The sequence below is a fragment of the Poecilia reticulata genome, chromosome 20 (assembly GCF_904066995.2).
Source record: "Poecilia reticulata chromosome 20, P_reticulata-male-v2, whole genome shotgun sequence".
In the NCBI taxonomy this organism is placed as follows: domain Eukaryota; kingdom Metazoa; phylum Chordata; class Actinopteri; order Cyprinodontiformes; family Poeciliidae; genus Poecilia; species Poecilia reticulata.
The window spans coordinates 22,457,568-22,470,468 of NC_088849.1; the positions used below are offsets into that span (position 1 = coordinate 22,457,568).

General features: G+C 36.7%; 2 protein-coding genes across 2 annotated transcripts; both read right to left on the minus strand.

Moving 5' to 3' along the window:
• Positions 1 to 5,209: 5,209 nt before the first annotated feature.
• Positions 5,210 to 7,142, minus strand: LOC103456727 (uncharacterized). Its single transcript, XM_008396436.2, has 4 exons — positions 6,984 to 7,142; positions 6,792 to 6,900; positions 5,881 to 5,955; positions 5,210 to 5,792 (listed from the first exon to the last, which is right to left on the minus strand). Exons 1-4 carry the CDS (start codon positions 7,036 to 7,038, stop codon positions 5,573 to 5,575), a joined length of 459 nt encoding a protein of 152 aa, XP_008394658.1. The 5' UTR covers positions 7,039 to 7,142; the 3' UTR covers positions 5,210 to 5,572.
• A 3,765-nt stretch (positions 7,143 to 10,907) lies between these two features.
• Positions 10,908 to 12,672, minus strand: LOC103456728 (uncharacterized). The gene is made up of 4 exons (XM_008396437.3): positions 12,478 to 12,672; positions 12,291 to 12,399; positions 11,702 to 11,776; positions 10,908 to 11,538 (listed from the first exon to the last, which is right to left on the minus strand). Exons 1-4 carry the CDS (start codon positions 12,548 to 12,550, stop codon positions 11,226 to 11,228), a joined length of 570 nt encoding a protein of 189 aa, XP_008394659.1. The 5' UTR covers positions 12,551 to 12,672; the 3' UTR covers positions 10,908 to 11,225.
• Between the last annotated feature and the right edge of the window lie 229 nt (positions 12,673 to 12,901).

A 12,901-nucleotide genomic window follows, 5' to 3' on the forward strand; every position in this document is an offset into this window, starting at 1 on the left:
TTACCTAGCAACCCCCGTTGAGCTCCAGCTGGTTTGGCAGAGTCTGGTATTAGACTAGTTACATTTACTTGAGTAACTTTTTTTTTTGTACTTTTAGCAGTAGTTTTATGCACGAAGGTTCAAGATTTTGTGCAAACCATCCTGTCAAACCATCCTGGACTCGGTTGCTCCACTAAAAACCAGGCAACCAAGGATTAAACCTGAGCCTTGGTTTAATGAAGGAACTCGTGCTGTAAGGAAGGAATGTCATCGTGTTGAACACAGATGGAAAAAAGATAAATTGCAGGTTACTTTTCAGATTTTAATAGACTGTTGGCGTCTCTACCAGAGCACGGTTAAAGAGGCTAAAAGGGAATATTTGGCTAATATAATTTCCTCAAACAGCCATAACCCACGTGTTTTATTTAACACCATTGACTCTGTACTTAATATTCCACATAATGCCTGTTTGGAAGCTTCTCCTTCCAAACAGGCATTATTTGTTTGTGTTTCTTTATTGAAAAGGTTGGTAGAACCAGGGCTCTTATCACGGCTCCTGACTCTGACCCCTCTGTTTCGGTCCCTTGCTCTGCTGCTTTCACTCAGTTTGAGCCTGTGACTGTCTCACTTTTAGAGGACGTGGTTGGCCACATTAAGCCAACAGGTTCCCCACGTGATCCTGTCCCTCCACGATTTTTTAAAGATATTTTATCTAGCATAGGGCAGCCTGTTCTTGCAATTATCAGTAGCAGTCTGTCCTCAGGTGTGGTCCCTGCTAGTTTTAAACATGCAGTAGTGCAGCCACTGCTTAAAAAACCTGGCCTTGATCATACTGTTCTGGTAAATTATCGGCCTATTTCGAAGCTGCCTTTTCTTTCTAAGGTTTTAGAAAAAATAGTGTTCTGTCAGCTGACACTGTTTTTAGAAGATAATGGCATTCTGGAGGTTTTCCAGTCAGGTTTTAAAACTCTTCATAGTACAGAATCTACTTTAATAAGAGTTTTTAATGACATCCTTCTTGCATGTGATTCTGGTAACCATGTTGTTCTGATTTTACTTGACCTAACTGCTGCCTTTGATACAGTAGACCACGACATTTTAATATCGCGATTACACCACAATGTAGGTATTGGTGGTACTGTTCTTAAATGATTTAGGTCTTACCTGGAGGAGAGAACATTTTGAGTGAAAATTAGTGACTCTGAATCATCTGCTGCTTCAATGCCTTATGGTGTCCCTCAGGGCTCAATTCCGGGCCCACTGCTTTTCTCTCTTTATTTACTGCCTCTGGGTTCCATACTTAGAAAACATGGGATCTCATTTCATTGTTATGCTGATGACTGTCAGATTTATTTGCCCATGAAGCAAAAGGATGTACATTCAATCAAACATCTCCTGGCATGTCTAGGTGATATTAAAGTTTGGTTGGCCCTGAACTTTTAAAATTTTAATGAAAACAAAACAGAGGTGATGGTGTTTGGGCCCAGTGGCTCCTGTGAGTCCTCCTCTGTTGACTAGGGACCTTTGGAGGTATATTTTAAACCTGTTATTACAGATCTTGGTTTTAAGGTGGACAGTGATTTTAAATTGGACAGCCAAATCAGAGCCGTGGTTAAGTCCAGCTTTTATCATTTAAGGCGATTGGCGTCAGTGAAATCTTTTCTTTCCAGGCAGCATTTTGAAACAGTGATCAACGCTTTTATTTCAACTGGATTGGATTACTGTAACGCTCTTTATCTGGGAGTCAGTCAGTAGCTGCTCTCACATCTGCAGCTGGTTCAGATGCTGCTGCACGACTTCTGACAGGAACTCGGAAGAGGGAAGCATGTGACCCCTGTCCTGACCTCACTTCACTGGCTACTTGTATATTTTAGGATTCATTTTAAAATTCTTATGATTGTTTTTAAATCACTACATAATCTTGCCCCGGCTTACCTCTCTGAGCTTCTTCACCCCTACATGCCCTGTCGGTCTCTCAGGTCAGCAGATCAGCTGCTCTTGGAGGTACCGAGATCCAGGAGGAGCTCAGAGGGGACAGAGCTTCTCTGTCATTGGCCCAAAGTTATGGAACGACTTGCCTTTGCAGGTCAGAGGGGCCCCTTCACTGTCCACTTTTAAAGCTCGTCTTAAAACCATCTATTTTACTTGGCTTTCAGCTCCAGCAGGATCTAGTTTTAAATTGTATGTTTGTTTGTTTTTAAACTGTAAGTTTTTATTTTATTTTATTTTTTTATTATGTTGTGTTTTAATGTACAGCACTTTGTATCAGCTGTGGTTGTTTTAAAGTGCTTTATAAATAAAGTTGGTTTGGTAGTTTTACTTCTTTGTGCTTTTTACTTTTACTTGAGTAATTTTATTATGAAGTATTTCTACTGTTGAGTAAAATTTCAGGATGTTTTAAACCAAAAATCCACCAGACACACACCTTCAGTTTTTATTAAAGTTTTATATGTTTTTTATTGAAATAAACTGAATTGAAACATTTTGTTTTGCCTGATTTTCTTATTTTTGTTGCTTATATGAATTATTGAAAATTTGGTGGTCCTTAAAATACCAAAATTTCCACTTAACTTCATATTTTGGTCTGTCTGAAGATGTAACTTTTAAATTTTAAACGATTGATCATTTGTTCATTCAGTACTTGAGTGGACTTTATTTTTTTTTACCAAATACTTTTTTACTGTTGAGTAATCTGTTGGATTGATACTTTTTACTCTTAGTTAAATATAATTTTTGGGTACTTTATTCACCTCTGACATTAAATATGTGGTCAGTCGGTTTCATGCTGTATAATGGCTGCTGGAAAAGACAAAGTGTTTTGTTGTTGACTTAACATCCAGAAACCATTTGCTGGATTCTTGTTGGTTGTGTAGGAGGCTCTACTTCTGCTTTTCAAAGATGTATGGTTGAATATTTTTGCATCTCTTTGCGTCTGTTTTCACAGGTGGCTGTAAACGTTGAGTTGTGGGCGTGGCCAACAGCAGCTTGTTTAGGTTTAAAGTGACAGAACCCTAAAACAGCTCATTCTGAACTGACCAGAATAAAATCTCATTGTTTAAGGATGATTTTATTCAAAAAAACGTATTAGTCACGTTTTGACCATAAAGCAGCCTAACCTGTTCACAGAAGCATAATAATTCACCAGGCAATATTTATCACGGGCGTTGCTTTATAATATCAGGAAGTTGTGGCAACTTCTGAAGAATGGAAGATTAGCCAGCAACTTTCCACATCCTGCCGCCTCAGGCATCATGTGACTGAGAGAAATTTAATGATTTCACCGTGACTCGGCGTGATCGGCATCAAGAAATACGTCAGTCATTAGGCTGAAGACACCGTGTCACATTTAAAGCACGAAAATTAGGAAATTTTAAGCTTAGGACAAGTTCAACGAAAACATTGAGTTAGACAACATCCTGAGTCAAAATGTCAACACGCTTCTGATGTAACAAATTGCAGAAACGGAAACGTATAAGAAATGCCACTTGGTTTCTCAACCTAAAATGTGGTTTACTGTGAAACGGAATCGCTTTCTGAGATTAAAGCGAAACTTTTAGAGGATTTCAGCTCAGGAAACGTTTCAGGAAGTTCAGTTTTCCTGATAAAGTTCAAACCTGAACCTTCATGGATCCATTTAACCCCAAACTGCAAAAAACAAAAACATTACCAGGTATTTTTATCTGGTTTTATTTATATCAGTGCACTTGAAATAAAACAAAACTAACTTATAAGTAAGTTTTCAGCAAGATATATGAACTTGTTTAATTCCTTAGTATTGATGAAAAGTTCTGGTTTCATTGGCAGATTATTTCACTCATAAGATATTTCTTCCAAAATGTTTACAGGTAAAGTTAATAAAAGTAGGAACTTTGGAAGGTTCTGGGAGGAATTATAATCTATCTAGACGTTATTCATAATCCTCTCCTTTGGTTAAAAACCAAACAAACTTCCTGCTAAATGTAAAATTACTTCATTCTACCACAAACGTCTTCTGGAGTAAATTCCTCCTGTACTTTGTTGCAGAAGCAGACCTGATGCTTTTGTTGTTTTGTTTTAAATTAATAAAACAACAATAAAATCTTCAGTAGTTGATCTGGAAGTTACATTTCTGAGTTGTGAATCAGCAGAAGTCGCGGCGGCGGCTATTAGCTTGACGCCTCGTTCAGGAATCCTCCCTCATTCTTTACGCACATAAGATACTGACTGCTCCTAATTACTCGAGATGACCACATTACAACAGAACTAAAACATTTGGGTGGATTTTTACTCAGACGTTAAATATTTGGTAGGATTGTCTTTAAACAGTTGGAGCGTTTTGGTTAGGAGTTAGTTTGACCTTTGACCTCCTCCTACTGACCTGATCCTTTCCAGCTTTCTTAATGCCGCTTTAACTGCACTACCTGATGTCTTGTGATGTCGTTTCTGGGTAACATGTTATTCCCATGATGCCATCTGTTTTGAGAAAACACAGCATGATGCTGCCACTGCCGTTCTTCAACAACGTTTGACAAACTTCCCCGTTTCCTGCAGCTGCAGCATCGTGACCAAACAGTTTTAGTTTCATTTGGCTTCTTACTCTGAGGAGACGAAGGACTGCTTTCACTCTCTGACCAGAAACCGGATCAAATACTTTAACTAGACACCTGCAGAAACACGGAAATGGTTCCCAGCAATGGACCAGTCACCTTCCTGAACTTATGTTTTTACTTTTTTCATGATGGAAACTGTCTCTGTTTTTACTAAACATTATGAATTAAGCTGTTAAATGCTATTTATGAAGCCATGATGTTAAATATCATTTAATCTTGGTCAGTTAAAAGTCAGATTTAGAAAATCCTGAACCAGGAAAAGTTTATTTATATACCGCAGAGTCAAATTCAATAAATCAGAATTTACTTCCAATGAGTTTCATTTGTCAGGTTAAAAGTATCGACATAAAATCGACACTAAACATACTTTACATTAAAGATATATTCTAATTTTAAATTATTATAGTTAACAGAAATAAAAGCTTTAAAACATCTGCTGGTAATTAATAATGTTTAACTTGGAGGTAAAAATCCTAAAATAATTGGACTTTTTATTAATATCTTCATTTATTGAATTTATTTTGTTTTAAATTGAAGTTTGATGATTTTTGTCCATAAAAATGTTTGATGAAACTTAAAACATTGACTTTTATCTGGATTTTTATTTTCAGAAAATTAACCAAGATGAAAAAAACCAAACATTAAGTTTTAGATGAGATATTTTTATTTCTAAAAACAATCTTTATGTCTTTACAGTTTTACTTCAGAGTGAAAAGTTAATGCCTTAAAGTAGACAGATAGCTTAAAATATTTTACAGGCAATTTTATCATTTATTAAACTCTTTGGAGCTTTGTAAATAAATATAAATATAGTTTATCCTGTACCTGCACAGTGAAATACTTTAATAAATAACTTTACCAAATTAACACTGAAAAACGGAATATTTAACGTGAATCGTAATTTAGCTTAATTCTGTTCTTTCGTTATTTTTATCTTTAGTTTTTAGTTGTACAGAGAAAAATGAATCAAATATATTTTCTGTTTTTCTGCATCAGCTGCAGATCTACTGATCTGTGGATGCAGAAAACGTCTCACTTTCTGCGTTTGTGGAGGCAGAGGAGGAGGAAGACGAAGATGAAGAGGGAGAAGACGGTCCGGCTGACGATGATGAAGGCGGAGCAGTGGAGGATGTAATGATGGAGAGGAGCGCGGAAGACGAAGATGAAGTTGATGGAGGGGTCGAAGCGACAACCTGAGTAGTGGACGACTGAGCTTTGGCTCTCCTGTTGGAAAAACAATTAAAACATAAAAATATGAGTTAAAAAATGAAAGATTGAAATTTTTAGGAATAAATTCAGGTTTTAAACTCACCTCAGTTCTTGGATCTTCTGGAAAACCCAGGGAGCCTGAGGGTGGCTGCAGTAATGCCCCGTCTGGGTGGTGAAGCTGCAGGACACAGAAAGAAGAAAACCATCAACCAGGGGTGTACAAACTTTTGTAAACCAGAAGCAAACACACTAACAACCTAAATGCAGCCAAATTAAGTAAACTGATGTCACTGTAGATCCAAATCCTGATTTTTTTCCCAGGGTGTATTAGGGACCTTGCAGATGGAAACAATTAGCAAATTTTAATCAAAGACTCAGAAATTTTCTAGAAAAATAAAAAAAAATTCTATTTTTATTTTGTTGAAAATTTATATGTTTTTGTAGAAAATTTCTGAGATTACTCTCAAATTTTTGTCAGAAATTTACTTTTTTCTCCACAAAGGCCCTAAAATGCCACGGCAGATTCTGCAAGTTTGATGTGTAAAAAGTAAAACATCCAGTTTTAAGTTTGTTTTGGGTTTTATTGAATAACTTTATTTTAATTAATAAAAACAGGATTTGGGTCACTTTGTTTCAAAGTGTTTGCTATATTAGCCAAGTTTAAAAAAGAAAGAAATTTGGCTTTTCAGTAAAAGCTTTGCTTTAACTTTTTATTCAAACTTTGTTGTGAAAAGACACATTTTTTTCTGTTCTATTTTTCTTTTTCTGTGTAAGAAATGTAATAATTTTTACCATGGTTACAAATTAAAAGCCTCCATCTGAATCTACAGGACAAATTTGTATAATTTTCAATGGCCGCACAAAGTCAGCCTGAGGGACACAAATGGCCCCCCGGACCGCACTTTGGACCCCGCTGGCCTAAACCATTATTTTTTTAGCTGTAAACTAAACAATGATCCTGAAAGCTGTCGTCTCCATGTTCCCATTTGAATCAGAAACTTTGCAGGTACGTACATGACGGCTGTCACACACGGAGGATTCGGCCGCTGGACCTCAAACTTTATTATCGGTTCTTTGATCTCAGCTTTGCTGACTTTCTTACAGCAACTAAACAACTTCTCACCTGAGAACAACAAAAAATCAAATATTTAGTCTTTAACAGGAACAAATGTTAATACTTAACATTCAGCTAAAGTTTGACCTGACCTGGATTTGCAGAAACAATCGCCATGACGACAGCGACCAGCGCGATCTTCAGCATGTTGATGGTCAGAAAGCAGGAGAATAAAAAGAGAAGAAAGTATTTCTGGTCGGTCAGTCGTCTCACTTCCCCTCCACAGAGCTGGTGGTGAACTGACAGCCCTCTGAAGACAACATCTATTTATTAAACTGAGAAAAGCAGAAGTTCAGTTTCTGCTTGTCATCCAGCAACAACTCAATGTCTGACTAACTCAGACGACGACGATTTGTAGATGATTTCACAAAGTGACTAAATTATATTTAGAGTTTTTGTCGTATTTCATCCCAAACTGTGTGGGTGAATGGAAACCCTGGGAAATAAGAGGTCAACCTGATGGCATGAGTTCAGACATGAACCTGTGGATTCACCTCTTCACGCACTGCAAAAACACAATATCTTAACAAGTTTTGGGTTTCTAGTGAAAATATCTTGAAATAAGACAAAACTAACTTACAAATAACGTTACAGGAAGATACAGGAGCTTGTTTTAAGTAAATACTTTCTTAATATTGGTGAGAACGTTTTTGTTCCACTGGCAGATTATTTCACTTAAAACATCTTGTTGTAAGTGAAATAATCTGCTGTGGAACAAGAACTTTTTAAATTAATATTAAGGAATTATTGACTTAAAATATGCACCTATGTTATGATAAAAAAAGTTATTTGTAAGTTAGTTTTGTCTTATTTCAAGTGTACTGATGTTTTCTAGACGAAAAACTTTGTAAGATTTTGTGTTTTTGCAGTGTAGAGTTAAATGCATCAATGAAAGTCAGAATATTTTCAGAAAATTTTACCCATTTGGAGAATTTTTTATAGAATATATTTAAAATATTCAAAACAAGATGCAGATTGGGAAGCTGAACTATTTAGGCTTACTTGATCTACCATTGGCTGCCAAAGGTGCCAATCCAGGAGCTGCGTTTATTTTGCTTGGTGCTGATTGGCTGAATGTCTCTGAGTGTAAATATAAAGACATATTTGGTGTTTGGTTGTGTTTTCTAACCAACGTGAACTGGAGATTCACGGATGTTTTTTTAAATCAATATAAACATGCTATAATTAACACTAAAAAGTAAAGCTAATAAATTATACAAAAAATCCCAAAATGAGTCTAAAACTTTATCAGGGCATATTTTATAAAAATCCAGGGCAATAAACTAAAAATGAATATTTTTAAATGGGAAGTCAACTTAAATGCATTTTTCAACTTCACAAAAACATTAAACAAATGTTATTAATTCCTCTAAAGAATAAAGCAGGACTGATTTAATTGGACCAACATCAGCGTACGTAATAACTGCTTACAATAAGGAAACATTATTTAATAATTGGTTTATATTTTGGTTCGATGTGTTTTAAATTCAGGTTGAAAACAAGTAAAAAAGGGAAGATTTTGAGGTCAGGATGTTCTTGTTTTGTGGAAGTTGCATTTATGTCTCAACAGATTTAGCAACAAGTCTCAGCATGACTTAATGCAACAAGTCACAATGTTTTCCCTCCCAGTAACAAAAACAAGCCACAATATCTGAACACCTTCAGGCAAAACTATATATAGATATAAAAACTATAACAATCCTGCTAGTCAGGATTAGTCACACATTGATCATTATTGTACAATAGAACAGAAATATCATTTGTTGTCACATAGTGGGGAAATTCAGGTGTTACAGCAGAAATGACGGAAACAAAGTTAAATATATAAACCGTATTTTATAGGGTATATATAGCGACTATAAGCTGCTACTTTCTTCCTAAGCTTTGGAACTTGTGGCTTATATGTGGATTTTTCTTCAACCACCAGGGGGCTCTTTAGCAGGAAGTGAATGACTGGAAGTCAAAATTGGAAATAAAAGAAGAAATTGCCCATTATTACGGAATTAGGTTTTAATAGGGAATTGAAATTTGAGAATGTTGTTGATCGGTTAAATAGCATTGAGGGGAAAAAGAAGATTTTTTTGTTTTTTAAATAATACTGAGATCATTATGAGAATTTGAGGTATAGATATTAGGATCCAGTAGATGGCAGTAGTGCAACAATAATGGAAATAATGGATGCAAGCTGCCGTTGAAATCTAAAGAAGCAGAAGAAGAAAGCGCCCATTTTCATTTAGCACATGCTAGTAGCAGACAGTAAGGAGATTCTTCTCTTCAAACTCAGACGCCCTCATAATCAGTTCAGTTAAATCTAAACTTGGCACCTTTTCCAACCGTAATAAATGTGATATTCAATCGACCTGTTATGACTCAAATGTTGGGTATCCGCCCCTCTCTGCTGCTGCATCGTTGTGGAAAACCTGGAGCGGCAGAGATACCTGCGGCTTATAGTCCGGAAAATATGGTATAAACAAACTGCCTTACGACTAACTCATGACTCATCTTTTATGCTTTTAACATTTTTGTAGAAATTCGTTTATATCCACATTATCTTCTCAGTGCTGCCCTCTATAGGGCGAACGGTGCCTCAGCAGGTTGTTTAAAACTACTGCTCACATCAAACGGTACCAAGTTTAGGTATAGAAACGTCTCACACACAGCGCCCCCTGGTGGGTTTCACCAGCCCAAATGTAAGATTTTTAAACCTTTTTAACACCATTATGAATTAAATCTTTATAATGACCTTTATAATGATAGAAATGTAGAAAAGACAATCGTAGCTGCAACTGCCTCCCGTCACAAATCGCAGTTTTCTGCACAACACTCAAACCGTTTCTACTACACTGAATATATGATATTAAATACTCCTGTGACGACAAAATTTAATACTTGTGATTATTGTATTTAAGACAAACTTACATTTTTAAATGAGTTTGAGACATTTTTAGGGCTGCAACGAACCATTATTTTAGTAATCAGTTATTTTCACGATTAATCAATTTTTTAAAAAAATTACATTCAGCAGATTTTCCATTTAACTTTTCAAAATACATTAGACAAAGATGCAAGTAAACAAATATTATTTTCTTATTTAAAAAGTACATTTTTATTGCCCAAAACGCAACAGCATTACTTTCATGTACTGAATTTGAACCAAGTGAACCCAAAACTATAAAACTTGATGGGTTTTGGCTAAAAATGTAAAAAATATTTTGTACAGTTTTGGATTAATTAGTGCTCTGAATATGTTGTTTTTTCAGAAAATTACCTTTTTAGGAGGAAAAATTACGTGCAAGTGGAACTATCCATCCATCCATCCATCCATCCATCCATCCATCCATCCATCCATCCATCCATCCATCCATCCATCCATCCATCCATCCATCCATCCATCCATCCATCCATCCATCCATCCATCCATCCATTTTCTAACACCCTTGTCCCTTAATGGGGTCGGGAGGTGCTGGTGCCTCTGCAGCGAATGTTCCAGGCAAGAGGCGGAGTCACCTGGACAGGTCACCTGGACAGGTCACCAGTCTGTCGCAAGACATCACAGAGACACACAACCATGCACACACACACTCACACCTAGGAGCAATTTGGAGAGGTCAATTAACCTGACAGTCATGTTTTTGGACTGTGGGAGGAAACCAGAGTACCCAGAGAAAACCCACGCATGCACAGGGAGAACATGCAAACTCCATGCAGAAAGACCGGGGCCGGGAATCGAACCCAGAACCTTCTTGCTGCAAGGCAGCAGAGCTCAAGTGGAACTAGAACTTTTTAAATGTACTTGTTTTATGTAAATGAAATGATTAACATAAAACAAGCTCTTAAATGTTGCTAAAAGTTACTGGTGAGTTTTTTGTTATTTCATATGCACTAAGACATTTGCACTATAAACTAGACAATAAATACTTGGTAAGATTTTGTGTTTTTGCAGTGCAGGCTGGGATTTAAACCCAACAGATACTGACAATATGAGATGGAAACCAAAATGAACAAATATTTTATATAAAATCATATTTATTAATGCATAAAGTTCTTATTTTCCCAGATGTTTCCTTCAGAGTACAAAGTTCAAGCATTAAAGTTTCTTAAATTCTAAACATTTCCACAAATAACTAAATGAGTAAACATTCAACATGTCCGAACTGCTTCATAAGTTACTCCAAATGTTTATAAATACACAAGGTAATAAATATTAACCTTAACTGTGTCAGAGCAGCAAATTTAGCTTTACCAAATAAATAATTTAACTAATGAAAGAAACTAAAAATCCTAAATTAATTCAATATAAATAAGCTGTTTGCTCCGGTATTGATCAAACATGTTCAGTTGTTTTCGCCGGAGGCAGAGGTCATGAAGGTCGCGGAGCTCTCTTCCTCCTCACCAGAAAACGAATCGCCGGATGAAAACCCGGAGGCGGAGCTGAAGAAAGAAGAGAAAGAGGAAGGAGGAAGGGTGGAGGGAGGAAGAGTGGAGGGAGGAAGAGTGGAGGGAGGAAGAGTGGAAGGAGGCGGAGCAGCGGCGGTGGATGTTATGATGGAAAGGAGGGAGACGGTAGATGGCGTTGATGGCGTTGATGGCGTTGATGGCGTTGATGGAGAGGAACTGTCCGCAGCCTTTGCCTGAGCCTTCGCTGCCCTGTTAGAGGAAACGTAGAAATACAGATTATAGACGAGTAAAACAGAAGGATAAGCACCAGGAAAGTCTATTTAAGACTTTGTGTTTGTTACAATGTAAAGCACCTTGAAATGCCTGGCTGCTGAAATGTGCTACACAAATAAAATTTGATTGATTGACAAACCTGAATTTGCTGATCTTTCTTTTAACCCAGGGAGCCGAGAGCTGGCTGCAGTACAAACCGCTTTCTGTCTGAAAGCTGCAGGGGAAACAGACACAGATGATTAGAATCCACATTTTATAATTAGATTTAAGAATGAAGGTTTGCATCTTAAAATTCCACCACGTCTGATCAAGTATTTATGTCTAGATTTATTGCAAATATCTTAGATCACATAAAATAAGACAAAATTAATTTACAAGTAACTTTTCACCAAGAAATAAGAGTTTATTAAATATAAATACTAGTTCCACTTAAGATGCTTTTCATCTTATAAGTTAAATAATCTGCCAGTGGAACAATTTTATGAAATTATTGACTTAAAACAAACTCTTATTTCTTGCTCTAAAGTTACCTTTAAGTTAATTTAATATTATTTCAAGTATTATAATATTTGCACTAGAAAATAGAGAAAAAATATTTAAGGTTTTATGTTTTTGCAGTGCTGAGTCTCCTTTTATTATTTTGCATATTCTGATTAAAAAGTGTAAAATTCTCTCATTAAAGATCTCATTTCTTTGCAGTTTGTAGTTTTTGGATTGAAAATACTCACATGATCGCCTGGACGCAGGGATAATTGGCTTTCTGGAACAGGAATCCCAGGACCGGCTCTGTGATCTCATTTCTGTTCACTTTTTCACAGCAAGTGGCCAACTTCTCATCTGAAAATAAAGATTTAAAATCATTTCCAATTCAACACACACACAAAAACAAACAGCTTCATTTTGAATCGGTCTTACCTGCGTGTCCAGAAGCGACCACCAAAACGACGGTGACCAGCGCCGCCTTCAACAAACCGTCAAACCGGATCATTTTCACTGACTGAGGGAAGAAGCAGGAGAAAGTGTCTGGTTCTGGTTCTGGTTCTGGTCAGTCTCTGCTGTGAACTGACGGCTGGACGGACACCGCCTCTAATTAACGGCCCGAAAGCAGAAGTGGCTCCCTGGTTAGTCATCTTCCGATTCCGACATGTGAAGGACGGAGATGCTGACTTCAGGGGAATTCCACCAAATGGCCCAAAATCTTTACTGTTCGGAAACGCTTTCATCAGAAAGTTTCATTCGGAAAGTTGAGTCAAAAATAGGGAGCTCCTCGCTGAGGGGGTGGAAGGAACCCTTGAACCGGAGGTTAGGAAATAGTCAAAGCATCTTTCATGCACTTAAT

Coding starts and splice junctions, on each gene's coding strand:
- LOC103456728 (XM_008396437.3), bottom strand. CDS start 12,550: ATGATCCGGTTTGACGGTTTGTTGAAGGCGGCGCTGGTCACCGTCGTT. Junction 12,400..12,477: donor GGTCGCTTCTGGACACGCAG/GTAAGACCGATT, acceptor CTTTATTTTCAG/ATGAGAAGTTGGCCACTTGC. Junction 11,539..11,701: donor AGAAAGATCAGCAAATTCAG/GTTTGTCAATCA, acceptor TTCCTCTAACAG/GGCAGCGAAGGCTCAGGCAA.
- LOC103456727 (XM_008396436.2), bottom strand. CDS start 7,038: ATGCTGAAGATCGCGCTGGTCGCTGTCGTCATGGCGATTGTTTCTGCA. Junction 6,901..6,983: donor GATTGTTTCTGCAAATCCAG/GTCAGGTCAAAC, acceptor TGTTGTTCTCAG/GTGAGAAGTTGTTTAGTTGC. Junction 5,956..6,791: donor CCGTGTGTGACAGCCGTCAT/GTACGTACCTGC, acceptor TGTGTCCTGCAG/CTTCACCACCCAGACGGGGC.